The sequence below is a fragment of the Amblyomma mixtum genome, chromosome 1, assembly GCF_055824585.1.
Source record: "Amblyomma mixtum isolate Tamu chromosome 1, ASM5582458v1, whole genome shotgun sequence".
NCBI classification, from domain to species: domain Eukaryota; kingdom Metazoa; phylum Arthropoda; class Arachnida; order Ixodida; family Ixodidae; genus Amblyomma; species Amblyomma mixtum.
In genome coordinates, this window is record NC_143012.1 from 174224818 (window position 1) to 174247677 (window position 22860).

Below are 22860 nucleotides of genomic sequence, written 5' to 3' on the forward strand. Positions count from 1 at the left end.
ACACTTAAGCCCACATGTCACTGAGTGAATAAACAAGGACAGATTACGTTGTTGATGAGTGTAAGCAAGAAATGCAAGCTCATGCAAGGCGTCAACCCTCAGTTCAGTCTGAAGTAGGCCAGGTGTACATAAAATATACATTCAACAGCATTATAGACTTTCTCAACAACCTTCTCACGAGTTGAAGGACTCGTGACTGATAATAGGACTGATCTGTTGGTCGTCTTGCTACTCACTGCTGCCCGCTTCACCTCTACCTCACATCACAGAAGTTGTCTGCCTGTACAAACCAGTGAGCACAAGGACTCAGCGGTCGAGAATGAGGACCCAGCAAGGTTCGGCAGTTATACCTGACGCATAAGGCTCAATATCCGTTGTCTCTGGGCAGTACCTGCTTCTGCACAGAGATAAGCTAAGTGCGAGGGGCACTCATACTACAAATGCCTCTGTACATTCAAGACAATACACATCCTGGCAGACTTGCGGCAATACCTGCAGCCGTTAAAAAAGTAGCTTCGTGATCTATTTGTCTTATGCGAAGACAAAAGCAGCTTGCACTGGTGGAAGAATTTTAGCGCATTTCGCACAGAATGCGTACCTTGATGTGGCTGGAGATTTCTAGCGGGTCACCTCCTTTGTCGAGGTCGTTGCCGCCAACATACAGAACGACAAAATCGGCGCGCCGAAAGCGCGTCTGTTCAGTCATTTTAGCTAGGCTGACATTGTCGTGGCCGCCAAAGCTGGACGTGCATGTCTAACTACGAAAGCAGCAAGCGAGAACTGCATAGAAATTTCTGCTGGCTGTCGCCGACGAGCGCACCACGCACGAACGACGTAGCTAAACCCGCCTCGAAACTCGCGTGCCGAGGTTCACTAACCGAATGCCCGCGTACCACGCACGCGCGGCGCGGCGGGCGCCCCTAGCGCAGGGTGCCTAGGATGGATGGATGGGTATGAGCGCCGCGTAATTGCCACCGTGTTCAGTTTTTTCTTGCTTTTTTTGCTCAACTGTGTTTCAAATTCTCATTAAAATTCGCCATCTTCTTTCACTACTGTTTCCTACGCTTTCAACCTTATGTCACCTCTCTGCTTATCAGCCACCAATCCTCCAATCGCTTTTTGCTAACTTCCACCGCAGATTTATTTACATGACCATTGTTATCTTTAAACCCTAGGCCCTCAGGATGAGGGATTGTACTTTCTTCGACATCCGGATGGACACCATCACATTTGAGTATGAGGTGTTCAATTGTTTCTACAGATCTACTACACCTGTGTCATCATCTTCGTTAAATTTTTTTTTGTAGCTACTCGTTCTAAGACACCCTGACCTAGCTTCAAGGAGTAGGAGGGCACTGCATCTAGAGTTACAGAAAATTACTTTCCTAATCTGCCTTTTCCGGTATCGATATAGTTTTACACAATGCTCATTTTCCGTGGAATTAATCCAATTTTTAACTTACGTCCTTTTGACCTGTTGTTGAATACTCTTTCTTTCTCCGTCCTCGTGTCGGGAATACTTACAGTTTAATTTTCTAGTTCTATTCCGCCACTGTGAGTCAACGCTCTTTCTGTATTAGTATTTAAATACCTTACCTGCCCACCTGTTATCGTCCAATTTCCTCAGGCGCTCTTCATATAGTATTTTACTCTGAGCTTCCTGTGCTTCGAACGATGCCCAGCCCATACACCCTTGAACTGCCTCGTTTGTGGTTTTGCCGTGGGCACCTGGTGCTAATCTTCCAACAGCTCTCTGATTTACGTCTAAAGTCGACTGAAATTCTGCCCTTATGCACAGAACCGCATTGCCGAAAGTAAGCCCCGACACCATTATTCCTTTCCAAATACCTCTCAGTACTTCATATTTGTTGTACCCCCATTATGCCCTATGTTTCATTACCCCGGCGTCTCTTCGTCATTTTGCCCTAAGAGCCTGCCCTGCTGAAAAAAAGTTCTATGCTGCAATAACCTCATAGATCATTCATCATAGAATATCATACAATCTGTATGAGATATCATACAATCTGTATGATATATCATACAATCTGTATGATATATCATACAATTCGTATGATATATCATACAGATTGTATGATATGTCATACAGATTGTATGATATTCTATGATTTTTTATTTATTTGGAGATACTGTCAATCCTTTTAGGGATTTTTACAGGAGTGGATTAAGTGCCCGTATACATTTGCTCATAATGCGAAGACACTGCAACAAAAAAGAGGCAAGCACATAAAAAAAACACTTAGGATACCGTCATTCATGCACTGACGTTATCACAGATTTACATTTATACATAAAAAGTAAAAGGAAGGCACATTGACAGTACAGAAATGCTAGCAAGTTCAACAAATTTAAAAACGAAAAACTGTAGGTATTATTAGCACAAAAATATTCTTGGAGTGTGAATTGATGCTTATGACGGGTTTCTCTGCAAGTATTGAAAGAAATGTAGGTATCAGGATTTACTTTAATTATGTTATGCAAGATAAGGTACAAAAATTTCAGACGTTGTAGCAGCGCACGGCTGGTTAGTGTATGAAGCCCAATCTCGGTCAGCATCTGCGTGGGTGAGTCGGTGCGCTGGTATCTGTTGCAGATAAAACGTGCGGCATTCCGCTGGACAGCTTCGAGCGTAGATATTAGATTTTGGGCAAACGGAAACCATGCGACGTTCGCATATTCCAAGATCGGGCGAATACACATCACATAAGCCAAGTTTGGCTTCCCTCGTAGAGTACCGCAGGGCCCGTTTTAGATACATTAACTTCCGCATCGCTTTGTTTGCCACATAATCTACATGAGCTGACCAACCCATATCTGATGAGACCACGACGCCCAAGTACTTATACTCAGTGACTGTTTTGAGGATCGTACTGTTACATTCGTACGAAAAACAAACCTTACATTTCTTTTTTGTTATAGACATTGACACTGTTTTGCTAAGGTTTATGGCCATTTGCCAGTCCGTGCACCATTGGGCTATCAAACCAAAATCCTTGTTGAGAGCAATTTGGTCTTGCCGGTTCAGAACTTCTCTATACAGGACGCAGTCATCTGCGAATAGTCTTATCTTGGAATCCACCTGACTAGCTATGTCGTTCACAAACAAGAGGAACAGGATAGGCGCTAAAACGGAGCCCTGTGGTACACCCGAGAGGACTGGCATTGTTCCGGAAGTATGGGCGCCGAACTGAACAAACTGGCGGCGGTCAGATAAGTAGCAGCGGATCCATTGCACAACTGGCCCATCCCCTAGAATATATTTGAGTTTAAGAATCAATTTTGCATGGCAGACACGGTCAAAGGCTTTTGAAAAGTCCAGGTAAATTACGTCTATTTGTGTTTGGTCATTAATTGCTTTAGCGAAATCATGTAGAATCTCAACAAGTTGGGTGACAGTAGACAGACCTCTTCTGAAGCCATGCTGGTGAGGGTGGAGAATGTTATTTTCTTCGACCAACTGCGTAATAAATTTTAAAATGATGTTCTAAAATTTTGCAGCAAGTACACGTCAGAGAAATGGGCCTATAATTTGACTGGCAAGAAATATCTCCGGACTTGAAGATAGGCACTATTTTTGCAATTTTCCAATCCGCTGGTAGCCATTGTTCACTGATGAATGTATTGTAAATTAGACAAATATTTGCTTATAGGCTCCGCATAACGTTTAAGAAAGCAATTAGAGATACCGTCTGGGCCACTGCACTTTTTGTCATCTAAATTTAACAGCAGCGAGAACACTCCTGCTTCAGTTATGACTGGTGCACCTAATGCATCGTTTTGCTGCGCAGTTTCTGGCCTGTAATCTTGCATCGTGCCATTATCAGGAGTAAATACGGAATGGAAGAAGACATTGAACGCTTCAGCTTGCTTCCTTCCTTCCGTCGGTGACAACGGTTCTCGGGGGTTATCTTTGTGGCTAATATAACGCCAGAATTTCTGGGGCGAATTTTTGATAAAATTGCTCAGCGTTGTACTGAAAAAGCGTTGTTTGGCTGCTGCTGTTTGTTCCTTTATTTGTCTGTTTAATGAATTCGCTCTGTTGTGGTAGTCTGGAACTGGGCGTAATTTATTAGACTGCCTTAACCTTTTAATTCTGCGTTTTAAATGGACCACTTCACGTGTAATCCAAGGATTGTGTTTATTTATAGTCTTTTTTACCTGCGGTACAAATTGCCTCAAACAGTGCATTACATGGGCTTTGAACTGCAACCAGATTTCATCTATGCTAGCAAAGCCCTCTGTAAAGAGTTCATAGAAATCGTAGTACTCGTGGGCAAGGTAAGTCATAATGGCATCATTATCTGCTTTGTTAAATGCGTACACGCGCTTCCTAGTGCTGGGTTGGCGAATTTGATTTGTAATTGGAAGCGTGCACAGAACCATATCATGATCAGATAAACCTTCAAGTATATCGACATTAATCCTTCCTTTTAAGAAGTAGTCACTGACGAAAATAAGACCTAATATGGAACTTGAAGTGCCCTGCACACGAGTAGGCTTGGAAACTATTTGGGTCAGGTTGAAGATAAACAGAAAACTGAGCAAGATGTTGTTCGTAACGTAGTGTTTAGTCAGCTACGTGTCCTACACTTTTTTTATTGGTCAGATTTCATTTCCGCACTATTCGTCTTGCTCGACGCAAAAAAAAGGCACACTTCAGCGCCGAACCGATCATCGCCTGCCGCTTGCGTGTTTGCATCCGAAATTTCATGACACATTGTTTTCTCTCGTGAATGCGTACCAAACGTGCTCTCGCCGTTGTGTTCGAAAGAAGTGAACAGAGAAAATTATTTCAATTGAGGGAGGTGTGGTCTCCAATAAATTTCCAAACACTCCTCCCGCCCGCAGTGGATCGTGGCATTTTTAAAGCGTTTTGTTTGCCCGGAGATTAAACATGCATAAGACCCAAGCAGCACAAATTGATTGGGCCGACAGTGGCAGAAGAGTAGCGGAAATTGGCATGAATATTAGTCCTACATCCGCATTTGAGCAATCCGACTTTTTCCAACAATGGCTCTTCATTAATGCCAAGAATGGGCCTATACTCAGCCAGTCTAGCTACCAGAAATGACCCGCCATTCACGCCTGGGTTGGGCCTACGTTCAGTCAGTCTGTCCACAAAGGCCCAACGTTCATGCCAAGACTATGCCCATATTCAGCCGGTCTCTGAATTATGGCCCGACATTCGTGCCAGTAGTATGCCTACATTCAGCCGGTCTGTCAACAATGTCCCGACGTACACACCAATAGTATGCCCACATTCAGCCGGTCGGTCAATAATGGCCCGACGTTCGCGCCATGACTAGGCTGATTTTCAGCCAGTATGAATAATGGCTCCTGGTTCGCTCCTACTTGTTCCCGCTTTTCCACCCTTTATCTAACTTTTAGAGGTGGCTTATCAACTGCAAGGCCAGTGGGAAATTGTATGTGGTTGGGGGTCCCACCTAGTTTTATACACCTCTTGCTGTATATTCTGTAATTTGTTTTGTGGCCATGACGGCGAAGATTACGTGGAAGACTACACGCAACCATTTGAGACGTGTGGAGTGGACGGCAATGCAGACTAACTCTTCTTGTCCTCCGACAGCTGCAGTTGCTATATGTAACTCTTGAAATATAAGCAGCCAGCAGAAGGCAAAAAAAGAACCGAAAAATAAAAGAAACTTTATTATTTGAGACGCTCAGAAAGGCAGGGGGAGGCTTGTAGTAGGGAGGTCACGCGGGAAGGTCTCCGTAGGCTAAGAGGTGGCATAGGCCGAGGCGGGGGAGGGTGCATGGGAGGTTGCAGGGACAGCAGATGGGAGGGTGTGTGCAGGGGGTCAGGGCCATGGGGGGCGGGGTCACCAGGTAGGGGGCTGACTCAGCCCCAGGATGGGTGGTTTGGCCGGCTGAAATTCTTCAGCATATCGCCTTTTTCTGCCACCTCCGCGATCGCAGGCTCCTGGCAGCCACCTCTGAATGAATCCCTGAGCCACTTTCAGGTAGACCCCCTGCTTCTCGCATATGGCATCTGCACAAGGCAAGTGTGCAGTGAAGGGAAAAAAATGCCGTACAACAGCACATGAAAATCAAGTTCATTGTCTGACAAACAGAAAAGGGGAAGTACACATGCTACCACACATACTGGGTCTTGCAGTCAAATTGTACAGCATAAATACCCCTCGATGAAGCTAGCCTTCTCCACCAACACTTAGCTACTGTCATGACATTGTCGAAAAATTACTTTACCTGTTGTACAGGCCGTTTACATCTGCTAGATAACTGCCAACACAAAACAAGACCAAGAGAAGCAGACCCCACTGGTGTGCAGGCTTGCTCTTTCTTGAGCTTTATCTAAGACCACAACCCAAACTAATCAGACAATTACAGTAACAGCATATTCATCAGATGCGCAAAATGATGGCAGAGTGCCAACAAACAAGGGTAGGTAAATAGTGTAGCAAAACAAGTTCTGTGATCAAATACTAGAGCAATTAAAAATAAAATTTACCTGTTGCCACCCTGCAGATCCCCAAGCCAATAAATGGCTGCTTGCCCTTCCTCCCGTGCATACTATATAACCGCTGCACCTCAACACCCATGATAGCACTCATCATATTCGCGGCCACCTGTTGCCACCGTGCAAATCCTCAATCCAATGAATCTCTTCTTCCCCTTTCTCCCGTGCATGCTATATAGCCGCTGCACCTCCACGCCCATGATGGCGCTCATTATACTGGCGGCCACCTCGTTTAAACTTTTCCCGCCTAAGTGGACAAGCTGCTTCCGCTGAAAGTAAACAAATTCATGGTTATTTCGAACAAAACACCACACTTTAATGTCAATTCTTTCACAGAACGTAAATGTGTGACCTCTTGTTTAAATGCTTATACCCAAAGCAGAATATATCACTTTCGATATGAAACCTTTACTATTCGAGCATGAAGTGCAGACCTCAGTCTTTTTTTTTGTTCATGCAAAAACCAAAGATGTTTTGCCCTCTTAGAAAAGGTGCTCACTGCTCTATAATGCTGCACCACTCAGCAGTCTTAGTATTATCTTAGCTTCTTCGTAGACAATTATGTGCAGGATTCATTTTGCCTCCAGATCCACTACCCTGAAAACAAAACCCTTGAATATTACAGGAATATTTGCGACTCCATACACATGAGTAATGCTGCACGAGCAACCTTCCTTATATAATAATAATAATAATAATATCTTTTATTCACTTCAATTCGCAAGTACATGCTCCAGCCCGCGTAAGCGTTATCGCTTGTGTGCGTGGCTGGGCAGCCGGAGTGTGAAGTACATGATCAGCGGTGAATAAAACACACACACACACAAAAAAAAAAAAAAAGAGCTCGAACAAGACAGACTCAGAAATTGCTTCCGCAATGCAATAAAACATAAAAACACTAAAGAGCTGAAACCAGACAGACTCAGATACTGCTCCCGCGGTGCAAGGCGAATACATGAACAAAAAACATCGAATACAAGAAAGCATCCACCGTTTTCATGCACGAAATGACAACGCTGAGAACATGGAAAGAAAAAAAAAAAAATAGATTAAAAATTTATCACTCAGTATTACTATTCAACCACGATCGAAGAAACTTATTAAGTTGTTTTAATCCATTAATGCTCGGGGTTGTTTGTATCTTATTGAAGTAATAAGGAACATAATGACTGCGGGTTTTTTTCCCATAGTTGGTGTAAATCCGTGGTATGACGTATTTTTCCGACTGACGGAGAGGCCGTGCTTTAATGTTGTCGGTTTTAAAGACGCTGTGGAAGAAATTTTTGCGCAATATTTCAAAGATAAATTGCTTGTGTACAGGTAGCATCTCAAAATGTTCCATACTAGCTTTTACCGCTTTATCATGACAGCTAGTTCCGTAGGCGAGATTAGATGCAATTCTGTACAGTATGCGGCTTAGTATGTTTAGTTTATACAGTGATGCAGTTCCGTAAATGGTTATTCCATATCGCAATATGGATTCTCCTAAACCTTTATAAACCATTTTTCTAACCGACACATCGCAAATAGATCGCAGGGCATACATATAAACACACACCAAGCGCAAACGTTTGGCTAGCTCCTGAATATGAATGTTCCATGACAGAGTTTCGTCAAATGTCATGCCAAGATACTTGAAACTAGATTTAAGTTCCAACGGCGTGCATGAACAGCTTGTACAATTCTTATCATGAAGATATATATTAGAGCATGTACGAAGTTGTTTGTATGGACTATGAAAACAAAGAAGGCAGGTTTTTGAGATATTAGTATAAATCTGATTAGCGTTGAGCCATTCTATCAAAAAATGAACATCCTGTTGCATCCTGCCGCATGCTTCTTCATAAGTTTCACTTGGTACCACCAGAGCAGTGTCATCGGCATATAAAAAAATCTGAGAGCTTAACGGAAGATTGGTCACGTCATTGACGTAAATATTGAATAATAAGGGTCCTAACACAGAGCCCTGAGGAACACCAGTGTGAACATGTAACATTGTGCTGAACGATTCGCCTATTCGAACACATTGTTCTCGATCAGCAAAATAGCTCTTAAAAAACGACATGTAAGGACCTCTGAAACCAAAATGGTCGAGTTTAGCTAATAGTAAATTGTGATTAATAGTATCAAACGCTTTTTGTAAATCAATAAAAAGTGTAAGGACAATGTTATTTTTATCTATTTCTTTACATATTAAATCATGAAAATCTTCCAGTAGGCTTAAGGTACTTTTACCTTTGCGGAACCCATACTGGGCGGCATTTAATAGATGGTACTTATCACAAAAGGACGTCATATAGGCATGTACAATTTTCTCCATGATACAAGCGATGGCGGACAAGATCGCAATTGGCCTGTAATTATTAAAATCTCTTTTAGAGCCTTTTTTGTGCAAAGGTCTTATTAAACTTATTTTCATGTACCTATGAATATGGCCGGTTGTGAAAGTTCCATTAATAATACAAAGTAATATGGTTTTAAATCTGTCAAAATGCACTATGAGATCCCTCATCCTAACACCATCATACCCTGGCGATTTTGTGATTGACATTGTTTTCAATACATCCCGTAGTTCTAGCTCAGTAACAGTAGGCATGTAAGCTGAATGGATGTTCGAAATAGCAGCAGTAGTTTTCCTTATCGACGTTCCCGGTTTACACAAGGCGGAAACAGAATCTACAAAACGCTTATTGAATTCGGTAGCCAAGTCTTCACTGTTTTCGTCTGGAAATGCTTGTTCTAAGACGTTATCAATGCTTTTCTTGTGTGGTTTTCCTATAGTGCTCTGTACTAAGTTCCAAGTTTTTTTTACATCCTTGCTGCATGCCGAAAATTGATTTAGTTGGTACAGTTTTTTCGCCAGTCGTATTTTCGCTGTGATTTTGTTCCTCAGCTGCCTGAATTCTTCTCTTAGTCCCATGTCATGTGGGTGGTCATTGCACCTTCTTAAAAGTTTACTTTTAATATAGGATAATTCAATGATTTCTTTGTTTACCCAAGGACTTGCCTTATTTCTACGTGTCATCCGGACCTTCGTTTTTGAGGCGTTGTAAATTGATTTTAAACGTTCAACAAGGAGTTCGTAAGCATCTAAGTGATTGTGCTGTAAGAGCGAATTCCAGTCGAACGACTTGATTAGTTTATCTACTTTACCATTATTAATTACAAGCCTTTCCGCAGGTTGCTCCTGTGCCTCTATTTTACTCTCTTTTAGCACCGTAAGAGAAACAAAATAATGATCAGCAACTTTTTCTTTGATAATACAGCCCCACGTCTCCTGTTCCATCACGGTTGTACTGATATGGTCAATGCACGTCTGTGTTAATCTGTTGCCAAGGAATTCTTCTCGCGTGTAGCCTTGAATTTTATTTTCCAAACCAAAACTAGCCAACAACGTTAGGTATTCGCTTACGCCTGCTTTATCAGTTATTGAAATGTCAATATTGAAATCTCCAGTAAGAATCACACGTTTGTTTACTCCATATCTTTTAAGGAAACTACCCAGCTCCTCTAAAAAAACTATAATATTTTTGTTAGGAGGTCTGTAGATAGCACAAACTAACAATTCCTCATCACCGTTTGTGAGATTAAGAGCTATAACTTCTGCTTCATCGAAATCAACTTTCAAGCGTTCACAAAACCAAGAGTTTTTAACAAAAACTAACACTCCACCACCACGTTTGTCCTCCCTGCACAATGCACATGATTGATAGTTCGGTATATTGTAAAGAGATGATTCAAAATCCCTGATATTGATCTCAGTAAATGCTATGACATCCAGAACAGCTAAATAATTCTCAAGGTACATTTGTAACATGTTCCAATGTTTGCGAAGGCTTCTCACATTTGCATGGATGACATCAAAACTTATGCAGGGTTGAGCCGATACAAATTCCCGGCGCATCTCCATCCATTCACAAAATGAACGTACACTCGCAGTCATCACGTTATCTTGCACAAATCCGCTTCGTTTTCAACAGTAATAACAGTAATAAATATATTTTCAACTAGCTAGTGGGGGCATGACTTAAAATAATGAAACTAGCCTGAATAAAATTATCAACTTTTATGACGCTCAACGCTTTGAACGAACGTGTAACCAATTCTCGTACACACTATGGCTCTATGACTAGCTAAATTCAGGTGGCAGTGAACCTATCTTTCGAAAGCGGTAGTTGAACCACTTTTAGTGATGCCAGTAGAACAATACATCGGACATAACAATGGACAACTGCAGCATTGTCAGCTTCACCATGTGTTCTATATGGAAACAAGTGGACTGCTTATAACAATGCTGTCACAGCGCATTATACATGGTCTGTTCTGAAAGTAGTAGGACTCATTTTTTTAAACAAAATTTATTGAAGAGAATAGTACAAACGATTACAATTTTTCAAGGCAGCACCCTTCCGCACCTACACGCTGCTGCCAATAAGTTTTACAGTTTTCGTACGCCTCCAGGAACGCCTGGACCGGAATGCTGTTTAGCTCCCTCGTCACGGCCTGTTGAACCACCTCTACCGATCCGTGATGTTTCCCCTCGAGCGTCGATTTTATTCTCGGGAATAGAAAAAAGTCTCGCGGGGCCAAGTCGAGGCCCTAGGGGGGCTGAGGCAGCGTTGCCGCCTTGTGCTGGGCAAAAAATCGGGGTCCTCATTCACATGATGAAGATCCTACCGGTTGGCCTTTTCCTCCTCTGACAACACTCCCGGCACCAACTTCGCGCACGCTTTCCTGATGGATAAGTTTTCTGTCACGATCTCAAAAACTTGGGTTTGAGGAATACTCAAGTCATCAGCAATCATTCTGATACTCATCCTACAATCACTGTTCAGTAAATGTTTCACTCGCTATACATTTTCGTTGGTCTTGCTGGTCGAAGGGCGTATGGAGTGGTTGTCTTCGTCCACTCTTTCCTTACCTTCTCGGAAAAGCTTGTTCCACTCAAAAAACACCTGATCTACCCATGGAAGCGTCGCCGTAGGCCTCCTTAATCATGTTGTGAGTCTCTTTGCCCATTTTAGCAAAATTTACTCAAAATTTGATCGCGTATCGCTGATCCAGTAAACGCTCGACGATTCTGCGTGACGAGACGTTTCGACAGGGGTTCTTACAGTGGCACTGGTCCTGTAGTCGCTGTCCGTTGTTCGTGCTACAGAAGCCGGAAAAAAAATGCTGACCCATACACCGTGCACCTTGCCTTTAGGACAAACTGCGACGTTAACCAGGCGCGCTGCAGCTGTCCGGCAGGAGCATCTGGCTACTGCAGTTACCTGATGGCAGTGCTGGCGACTTTAATTGACATGCAGAACCTCGGCTACAAAGAAGCGCCTGAAGAGCTCTCCCCTACTGAGCTGCCCCAGCAGTGGCGGCGACAAAGAAAGAGAATGGCTCCACAAAACATCATGGACATTAACTGGCGCCGCGTAGAGGAGGGACGCCCAATCACCCAGCTGCAGTGCACCTCACAAGAGTTTATGCCACTGGCCCTTTCAGAGCAGCAACAAAGGGAAGCAATGGTGACGCTCTCGGAGAGCACGAATGAGGCTAATGGCTGCTGGGCAGCCATTCTAGCTGAACCCGCAACCGCAAGCCTTGTTGAGACACAGTCTGGACTCTCTTATGAAGGCTCAGCAAAGGCTGTACAGATGCCCCTGCTTCCATCTGGCTTCGAGTGCCTTGTCCCTTGGCACGAAACACACACAAAGGAAGAGCTAGGTTCTGTGCCAGCATACAGACATTTGCCTGACGAGCAGAGCTGGTGTCCTCTCCAGGAAATGGAAAACAGTCACCTTTTGCAGGTACAATGCTGCGTTGTGGTAACAATGATAATTTTCCCTTACTTAAGCCATGTTTCAAATGTTGTCAGCAGATTTTTTACATTGACTAAGAACTACAGAAAGCACAGCCCTGCCCTAATAGCGACAGCAACAGACAGGAAGTTATGCTTAATTTATTCGAAATAAAACAGCTCGCAGTGTGCAAAATCTTAAAGCATAGGTTGTTCGTGCCGCAGTGAAATTGCTTTCCAGAAAATCTAGCTGTAGTTTACTGTTTTAACAAATGAACATGTTTCCTTACAAATATTGCTGCATTTTTATTTATTCATCGACAGCAGTTTTAACCAGCTCAGCACTGAATTATGGGTAGCTCTGTCCAAGTAAAAAATTTGGCTGCCCCCTTGGACTGAACAGAATGTGTAGTATGTCTACCTGATCTGTCACCTGGCATGCCTGTGCAATCTTTTTGTCTTGTCCACCCCAGAGTCTGGTGCTGTCAATGGAGGATGCTAGCATACTGGAGCTCAACACGTGGCAGCAGGCAAGGAGCCCGACGTGGAAAGCTGCATGGGCCAACAGGCTCATGGCATCAAATTTCAATGCAGTTCTGTGCCGCAAACAACCATGGACAGAGCGAGGTATCGCAAACATTATGCGGCCAACAGCATTTTCAAATGCCATTGTAAGGTGAGAAAAACTAGGAACGCGCAAATGGAGAGTTTGTTATTTTTTCTGTAATTAACTTCACCTCTCACTTTCTACTTCTATCTCTCCCTCCCTTACAGCAGCAGACCATTCTGGTGCCCATCCCAAGGTGAGGCAAATTTAGGTCTTCTGCTGGATCTTCTCTTCCAGTTCATTCAAGCAATACTTTCCTTTTTAACATTTGCTTTTACTGCATTTGTATTCTATGTGAAGTTCACTCTGTTCTTTTCTGCACTACACTCTTAATCATTTATAAATGGAGCATCAGTGAGAGATTAAGTAGGAGGAATATCATCGTCATCATCAACCTGTTTTATCTTTGCTGCAAGATGAACGCCTCTCAAATAGGCTTCCAGCATGTATTCTGCATCAACCCAATCCTTTCTTTGTCCTCAGATTTTCTTAGATTTTCATCCCTCCGCCAAGTTTTCTGTCTTCCCCTACTCCTCACCATGTTTCTCTGTAGCCATTCTGTTACTTTGTTACTTAGCATGTATAAAGGCAGAAGTGCTTATAATTTATTTCGAGTCGTCATTGACAGTGCACTGCGATTGCTACTGCATTGCTACTTCACGCTTTGCAGTGAAGCACAAGGATCTGCACACTTTAATGCGTTTACCGGGTTTACGCGTTGACATTCACTGTAATTACTCCAAATCTTTGTCATGGCAATGTGCAGGCATGGCACGACAAATGAACCGCGAGCCATTCAACGTTACGTCCACCTTATGGAGCATCTTGGCCGCCCTGTGGTGGTCTCCACCTGTGGTCTGATGGTGCGTCCTGGTTGCCCGTGGCTGGGTGCAACGCGAGACCGTGTTGTCTATGACCCGCACGAAGATCCCCCTTTTGGTCTTATAGAGGTCAAGTGCCCTTGGAGCAAGAGGTCTGATTCGCTAGACACAGCGCTTGCCTCAGAGAACTTTTGTATACAACTTTCTGATAACATTCCTGAGCTGAAAGTGTCTAGTCAGTATTATGCTCAGGTCATGGGACAGATGTTTTGTTCTGGCTTCAAGTGGACACATTTTGTTGTTTATGCAGAGCAATGGATTGTTGTTTGCAAGGTTGTGTTTTCTGAGGCTGCCTGGATTGCTATGAAGTCCAAGCTGGACATATTCTATTTTAACCATGCTGATCCATACATGGCTTCATTACAGAAGAGCTCACAAGACGTACCATAATTTTAAGAAATGCTTCGGTGCGACAAACAAGAACAAGATGTAGAAAACACACCACAGAGCGCCAACTTACAACTGGCTTTATTGAAACCTACGTCAACGAATATGCGTATGCTTTGCACAATCATCAGCAACAAGAAGATAAAATACAGTGAAGAGAGCACAAGGTATAAAACCGATTAAAAACAAGGTTTGGTTTGGTTTATGGGGTTTAACGTCCCAAAGTGACTCAGGCTATGAGGGACGCCATAGTGAAGGGCTGCGGAAATTTCGACCACCTGGGGTTCCTTAACGTGCACTGACATCGCACAGGCCCATGTACTGTGCGATGTCAGTGCACTTTAAAGAATCCCAGGTGGTCGAAATTTCCGAAGCCCTTCACTACGGCGTCCCTCATAGCCTGAGTCACTTTGGGACGTTAAACCGCATACACCAAACCAAACTAAACCTTGTTTTTAATCAATTGTATAGCTTGTGCTCTCTTCACTGCATTTTAATTGTTGCTGATGAGTGCGCAAAGCATACACGTAAAACAAGGCACATGTGAAGACACATGAGCTAACATCATCAGCACGTAAATCTAATCATTCTTTCTTGGTCCGTGTTGTTTTAGCACTTGGAAAAAGGTCTTTTGAGCTCATACACCATAAAGGGAAGGGAGACAATATTCCATTATGCTGTCATTTTCAACATTTGATTAACTTTTTAGTCATTAGTCTCATTGGTCAGGCAAGCAAAAGTGCAGTAAATATTTTATTCCCTTGACTTTGTATGCAAAACATGCCACATGCATTCTTTAATCTAAACATTGTTACAAAATATTTCACCTGTTATTGTAGTGAATAAAAAAATATTTGCTATCTGGCAGTTTGAGTAACCAGCATATTGATGTCTTTCATGTGTACATTGCATGGGATTGTAGGTTTTTGCACTTGAAATTAATACTAGGGCATAGCTTAAAAAAAATCAGTTTTGCATGCCAAAGCTACACTTCACTATGGGTGTGGCATAGTGGGAAATAATGAATTCCCTTTGACCACCTATGCCTTTGCTGTGACTTTAAACCTTAATAGACCAAGCAGACCCAAAGGAAAAGGCTGGAACGACTGAGCTCCACAGTTTACAATGACCTCACAAAGAAATAAATGCCCTCCCAAGCTTCTTGGCATTCAAACGCCAAGAAGCATGAAAAGTGAAACTTCATAAAATGATCATGCGGCCTGCTGGGGCAGGTTGATAGAAGTACACTGTTACATGAGCATTAGGAGGCCTTCATGAGTGGCGTCTGAAAGTTAGTCAGAATAGCACATACTGTCCATATCTGATTAGCTAGGGGGGCCATTGTGATGGGGATTCTTCGATCAAATATGTGAAAGCTCTTGATGCGTTGAATTCGGTGCTCCACATGAATGCGGAGGCTTGCAATTGATTCTGTCTCTTCAACTTGTTCCTTTGAAAACTGGCCATTCCGTAGAAAAGGTGGCATATTAAGGTGCACGCCAATGGGTTCCAGCAGATCCTTGATTGTGAACTCTTTATCGGCCATAACATCCCCCTTGTCAAAAGGGCGCAAAAGAAGTCCGCTGACTTTTACGAGCTCTTTGTCCGAGATGCAGCCTGTGAAAAGCGCAGACACAAATGTCAGCGTTCCATCTGGTGACACCCCAACAAGGCCTTTGAATGTATTTGCGGACTTGTAATTAGAGTAGGTTTTGGACTGCAGCACAAAGGAACTGGGCACCTCACATTTGATCTCCGTAGCATCAATGATCACCCTAGTACTGGAGTATTTCTCCTTGAATTCTTCTGGCATGAACTTGTTAACCACATCACATGAAGCCCACAAGGACACATCACCGAGCCGGTGAAACAACAAGTTAATCCATTCTTTGAAAATTCTGCTCACAGTACTCTGGTGGATGTTAAATCGATGGCCAAGGTCTTTCTGGAAAAGCCCAAGCCGAAGAGTCACCAAAACTAAAAACAGCTGGTTCTCTGAGTTAAGAACAGGAGGCCGGCCTTGTTCTTTTCTCGAGGCCATGGTGTTGTCTGTTGTACACGTGCTGCCAGGCTTCAAATAATTTAGCAGTTTTCTGAAGTCTGCGTAACAAGGCAACCCAGTGTAAAATTGCACATCCTCGTCACTGTCCTTGAATTTCTCTATGGAAAATTCTGCTGTTGCATTTTCCAAGTACGCACACCTTCTCAGAAGTAGAGAAACTCGCGTTTCAAGCCTTGCATTCTTGTCTCGTTCTTCCTGCAGCTCACGGCGGAGTTCAAGAATTTCTTGGTCTTTTTGAAACTGTGTAGAATGCTCCTGGCATTCTTCCAGAGCAGAACTGTCATCTAAAGACATCTGAGTAGTGCTGTTGTCACTTTCTATGACATTGGATGCTTGTGTTGGCTCCTGAGAGGCAGCAGACGGGACAACTGGACAAGGGCGAGCTTTTGGTGGCTTACGTGTTTTCTTTGGTTTGCTGAATGCGAACACTGAAGGTATAGCCGTGTCGGTTAGCATTCTGCGCCCACTCGCTATGTTCTTCAGGAAATCATTTTCCGTGAAGTGCTTCGAGCAGATGCGGGCAGTCTCAACGTTGAAGGGGGGATCCCCTTCGGCTCATCTTCGGCTCATTTGGGATGCAGTGGAAAGACACCTGCAAAAGAAAAACGCACAGTAAAATACGCTGCATACCTGGAAATAATTTTTTCTGCATTTGGCTCAATGCATGCTTAGCTCAACAGCTTGTTTATATTGGAACTAAGAAGAGATTTTGTAGTTGTGGTCTTCTGAAAACTGCTGCTTAATGCAAGATAACTTTTTGTACCATGATACATTGTGGTTAGTTATCTGAAATAAGTCAGAACAGCAATTAGTTGAGCATTAGGGATGTTATGAGCTGTTTTCAAATTTACATAAAGCCTAATATGCCTGGTGATAGCCTAGCCACCTGATCAACACTTTTTGGTGGTTCAGTGGCTAAGGCGTGCTGCTGAGCCGGACGTGGGTTCGATCCCGACTGCAGCGGCCGTTTTTGTGATGGAGGCGAAAAACGAAAACGCCAGTGTACCGAGGTTTCGGCGCACGTTACAGATCCCTAGGTAGTTAACATTAATCCGATGCCCTCCACTTCTGCGCACCTCATAGCCCAGGTGTAGCTTCGGCGCGTTAAAAAAAAAACGACCTGAACATCTGTGTTGCCCGCATTTCTGCGCCCCACGATAGAGTGATGGGTCGACCATGACTGCCGACGCTGCACTGTGGGTCACACCTTGGAAAATACTATCGTTGCGGATCCGTTCGCCTGTGACACTTCGCAGATTTAAGATTGCATTAGACTTGCATGAAAGCAAACCGAAGGTTCAGGATAAAAAAAAAAAACAGGCACATGGAGCCGAGCGGCAGACGCAAAACTAATCCCGCGTGAGACACTACTAGCTGACCGACGCTGTGCGCCGTAACTGCTAGCAGACAGGAGCACTCCTCGGCAAATACAAGATAAGCAAACAGCCCCTTTATTAGCCTTTTTAGTTCTGCAAATGTTATTTGTGCTGTGACATCGTCTACGATCTAGTTATTAACTCTCGAAAAGCACTCGACACCCGCAAGAGGCTTCCCGCTGCCTCGCATCGCGCTCCAGGCGAGAAATAAGAAAAAGTGCACGAAGCTAGCACTCTTACCTTGTTCCCTTGGCTATCCTTGAGTCCTCTTTGTGTACAGCAAGGTACGGAGCAATATTTGGGCATCTTCGACGACCACAAATGCCAACGTGCGCGTCGCTGTACCGTACTGCCATACACTGCGGTATCCAGAAGCCCCCAACATGGCGGAAACACGCGCGGTCAGCGCAAGGGGGCGCCAGCTTTTGCATAAGGTCTATTTAGTTTGTGCAGTTTCATTGCAGCTGCGATTTCGTGAATGCCGGGTTTGCGACATAGTGATCAGTAGAGTCACAGGTGCATTCGCAGTGCTGCTGTGAAAATCTATCACTACATTCTCTTAGTGATTACACATAATGTGACCATCCTGCAGAGGACACAGCAGCATGGAGGTGGTGGCCATGCACGAAGCGCTCGAAGACCATCCACGACCAGCGTCTCCAGCAGCAGAGTCAGCACCAGCAGCTTCTTTCCAGGACATTTTTTTGTGCCCTGAACTGCCGCAGCCCAGCACCTCTCAGTCTGTGGATGAAGATGAAGGCACGGCGAGCCAGTCTGCAGGGAATGGCCCGCCGCAGCCCAAAAAGCGGAGGAAAGCTCGGGAAGAGCTCGATGTTGTAAATGCACAGCTTGCGACTGTGCGAAATGCATTACTGGCGCACAGGTCCACAGATGCCGATGAACACTTCTTGCTGTCCTTAAAACCATATGTGACAACTGTGCCAAGCATTATGCGTATAGGGCAGTATAGCCAGGGCATTGTAGGGCAGTATAGACAGGGAGTATATCCCACTCACCTGACGATTACTTATTACGTTATTTATTTATTTATTACCCTTATTACTAATTATTTATTACTTATTTTACTACCTGATGATAACGTCAGAATAAATAAGTCATAAGGGTGTAATTACTCATTGACATCCACCCGAACGCAGCCATACGGCTACAAAGGAAAGCTGTATAGCTTTCCTTTGTAGCCGTATGGCTGCGCTCGGGTGTATGTCAATGAGTAATTACACCCTTACTACAAATCTACTCCACCTTGGGGGATTCCCCTAAACATTTGATCGATCAGAATAAATAAGTGTGAAGAGATGCGGTATGTATGGCACCACATTTATTTCACTGTGCTGCAGTTGTGCAAAGAAAAGATGGAGCAAAGAAGCCATGGCAAGTAATTGTCGTTACGGTGGAGCAGTGGCCGACAGAAAAATCAGAGGCCTAATCCATCCAGTATCTCACAAAAATCAGAACTGACCTCAACTCGAATTGCCTCACACCACTTCCTCAACATACCCCGAATAAGGATGTTCATCTGTTAATATAAGCTTTTATCCGCAGCTTGTTCTTTTTTTTGTCGCACCCTACACAATCAATGCAAGAAGCTACTATGGTGCTGAATCACCCAGTGTCATGTTTAACAAGATCTGATTCCGCTTTAACGGTGGCCATTGCATCAAAGAGAACAAAGAATACACTGAAGCAAAAGTGTATAGCCGCCGCGGTGGCTCAGTGGCTATGGTGCTCGGCTGCTGGCCCGAAAGACGTGGGTTCGATCCCGGCCGCGGCGGTTGAATTTCTTTGGAGGAGAAATTCGAGGCCCGTGTACTGTACGATGTCAGTGCACGTTAAAAAACCCCAGGTGGTCGAAATTTCCGGAGCCCTCCACTACGGCGTCTCTCATAGCCTTAGTCGCTTTGGGACGTTAAACCCCATAAACCAAACCAAACCAAAAGTGTATATTGGAAAAAAAGACCGCAGGTGCGCCGAAGGAGTTTAGGAAGCAAGGACGTCTAAGATAGATTAAGACAAGAAAGTATATTAACAACGTTGAATGCGAGACTGTAGCAGCTGCAGGGCTCTCTCCTTTCTGACGACGTTTGTAAAAGTCTTGAGAAGCCGCTCCTTGAAGGTTTCCCAGTTCGCAAGGCTGGCTTCCTCATTCTCAAACCACTCTTGCTGGTCCCTCCAGGGCGAAGAAGACGTACCTAAGTTTCGTGGCATCGTCGCAGTTGTTAAAGGCAGCTACACGGTCGAACTGCTCCAGCCATAATTCGGGGTCGGCGCCAGGCGAAGCGTCGAAGGTTGGCGGCACCCGGGGCTGCTGCAGAATGATTGGAGTGGTCATCGGGGGGCAAGCGCATGGTGGAGCTTAAAAAATGAAAGCTCAAGAAAGCGCCATGGCATTACTCCTGATAAAAGGATCATGTTGAGAAAGTGTGTACACCAGTGCTTCTTATTGCCCTTGTACAGACACGAGATTGCTGTGATGAACTCTACACTTTAGAACACAGACTGCCACTCGCTCAGTGGTTATGGTGCTCGGCTGCTGACCTGAAAGGTGCAGGTTCGATCTCAGCCGTGGCGGTCGAATTTCGATGGGGGCAAAGTTCTAGAGGCCCATGTACTGTGCGATGTCAGTGCACATAAAAAAAAACCCAGGAGGCCGAAATTTACTGAGCCCTTCAATATGGCGTCCCTGATCACCTGAGTTGCTTTGGGACGTTAAACCCCCAATAAACCTTTCTGAAAACCTTGCTGCACAGGTGACAAAATGTCATTTTCAGGAAGATAGAAACTATGTGTTGAAGTAACTTGTAACAGGAAGAGGCGATAGAAATTGGTCGATAGTTAGAGTTAGGTTGTCCCCTTTTGACTGGTACGATGCCGGCCATCCACCAGTACCTCACCCGTATAAAACCCGAGAGAGAGATCTTTGTTTAAAAGGTTTACGGGGGTTTAACGTCCCAAAGCAACTCAGGCTGAGGGACACTGAGGGCTCTGGAAATTTAGACCACCTGGGGGTTCTCTTAACATGCAATGACATTGCACAGTGGATGGGCCTCTAGAATTTCACCTCCATCGAAATTTTATTGTTAAAAAGATCTTATTTATGGCCGCAACCCGGCAGATGCGTGCAAAAATAAGAACAAAAAATGTCTCGCACTTCAGCTGCTGCCCTAGAGAAATTATGGCCAGCAGGAGGCTGCAGGCCCAGCATCGCTGAGCCTCCATCAGCTGCCAGGGTAGAGAGCGCCATTGTCCTTCGGTTTTGTTACCGAAGTGGTCCTCGTGGTCATCAATGCAGTAGCCGTCCTCGGTGAGGAAGTTGTGCAATGCACATGTTGCCAACACCACAAAATCCGCATTTTCCAGCTTAAGGTTGATGACACGCCGAAAAATGCGGAAACGTGAGGCCATCACACCAAATGCACTTTCGACGCACCTCCTGGAAATAAATAGCATATTGTCACGTGCTACGCATGGGCCCTGGGGAACAAAGATGTGCGCACGCTGGAAGAAAAAGAGGAAGTCCAGTATCCTGCCGCTAACACTGGGGCTGGGGCGGGTGATCCGGGGAGCGTCGCTGTAATCAATGCGAGTAGCACTGGTAGGGGCCTGACTGGACAAACTCCAAGGGGAGGAGCGGTAGGCGGGAGCCGCCTGCAGAGAACAGCTCTCATACGGGAGTTCACTGCGGCGCCCATGATCTTGATGCCGGGAGAGTTCGTCACGCACGATTTGACAAATGACGTCAGGGAGCCACTCGCCTTCTCCCCAACGTCGTTCCCCACCGCCACCGGGAAACTAGTGTGTGCTGCCGATGGAGGTGCGGTCTCCGGATCATCGATAGTGCCAATTCCTCTGCCCATGGCCTTAGTGGACACTGGTGCCACAGTGTCAGTGATGAGTTCAACTTTCAAGAACCGTTTAAGTCGTAAAATAATCTTCACTTGGGATCGCGCTGTTTATTCCGTTATATGCTGTATGTTCCAAACTGAATTCACGGTGCTCCCTCGTTCTACACGACATCATCCTCGGTATTCACCATTGCGGTGCTACTCTCAACTTCCGCAGTGGTGGCATATCATTAAGTCCTGGCCTTCGGTCAGCTCTCATATAAGACTCGCCAGTGGTTGCCCAAGTGTTTTCTGTCTCTACAGATACCGTCGTTCCAGCAATCTGCCATATTCGTTCCTTTGTGTCCTCGAGCACGATTTCTGATGCCTTCGATGCTGTGGTGTAACCTTGTTCCCTTAACTGTGCAAAGAAAAGTCTGCTAGTACCCCGCATGTGACCAAGGGCCATGCCACTCTTTGGACTGTCAGTTATTCCAACGAACCTGCAGTATTGCCATGTCGTTAAAAACTTGCTGGCTTTGAAAAGAAAGTTTTTCTGTACCAGTTGCCGCGATCACTGACAACTGGTCACTGACACTGACAGCCATGGGAATCCTAATTTATTATTGCGACAGCCACCGTCTCTACCCGGCACCTGCCAAGGGGCTGAGTAAGGCGGAGGAGCGAACTCTGCGGCGCCTGCAGACAGGAACCCTTCTCTGTCCTGCAATAGCAAAACACTTCGATCCGAACACAGATGGGCGCTGCCCGCACTGTGGAGAGATCTGCGATATCTTTCACATGGTGTGGGCATGTACTCAGAATCCTCACCTTCCCCCCTCCCCCACCCCCACCCGAGAGGCATGGGAGACTGCCCTCCTCAACTGCTCCACACTGGAGTCCCAAAGGGCTCTGGTCAAGCGGGCGCGAGACGGGGCCTCGTCATGCGGTGTCCCGGACTAAGGATACCGACCATGCAGCAGGGTTATTTATTTTTTTTTAACCCTCAAGCTCTCTTGATTAAAGTTTTTCACCACCACCACCACCACTACCCACTAGCGACCGCCAGGTACTAGTGGCCATTCTTATGAAGCATGCGGACGTGTTTGACTTCGGTCGCGACCAACCACCGCCGATTCCAGCTTCCATGATCACATGATCAATACTGGATCTGCACACAAGATTCGACAGAAGCCATACTGCGTCTCGCCTTCCGAACGTCAGATAATCGATGAACAAGTCCGTGACATGTTGCACCGCGACATCATTCAGGAATCTTCAAGCCCGTGGCCTGCTCCGGTGATCCTCGTCAAAAATAAAGATGGCACTTGGCGATTTTGTGTCGACTACCACCGGCTTAACACTGTCACAAAGAAGGATGTTTACCCGCTCCCGTG

At 44.9% G+C, this 22860-nt stretch overlaps 1 protein-coding gene and 1 pseudogene across 1 annotated transcript; one reads left to right on the plus strand and one right to left on the minus strand.

Moving 5' to 3' along the window:
- Nucleotides 1–706, minus strand: part of LOC149369869 (uncharacterized) — a 29597-nt pseudogene extending 28891 nt beyond the window's left edge.
- Nucleotides 707–11811: 11105 nt separating this feature from the next.
- On the plus strand, nt 11812–14379 carry LOC149369871 (uncharacterized). The gene is made up of 4 exons (XM_089559513.1): nt 11812–12318; nt 12782–12984; nt 13083–13111; nt 13682–14379. Exons 1-4 carry the CDS (start codon nt 11821–11823, stop codon nt 13774–13776), a joined length of 825 nt encoding a protein of 274 aa, XP_089415639.1. The 5' UTR covers nt 11812–11820; the 3' UTR covers nt 13777–14379.
- The last annotated feature ends 8481 nt before the right edge of the window (nt 14380–22860 follow it).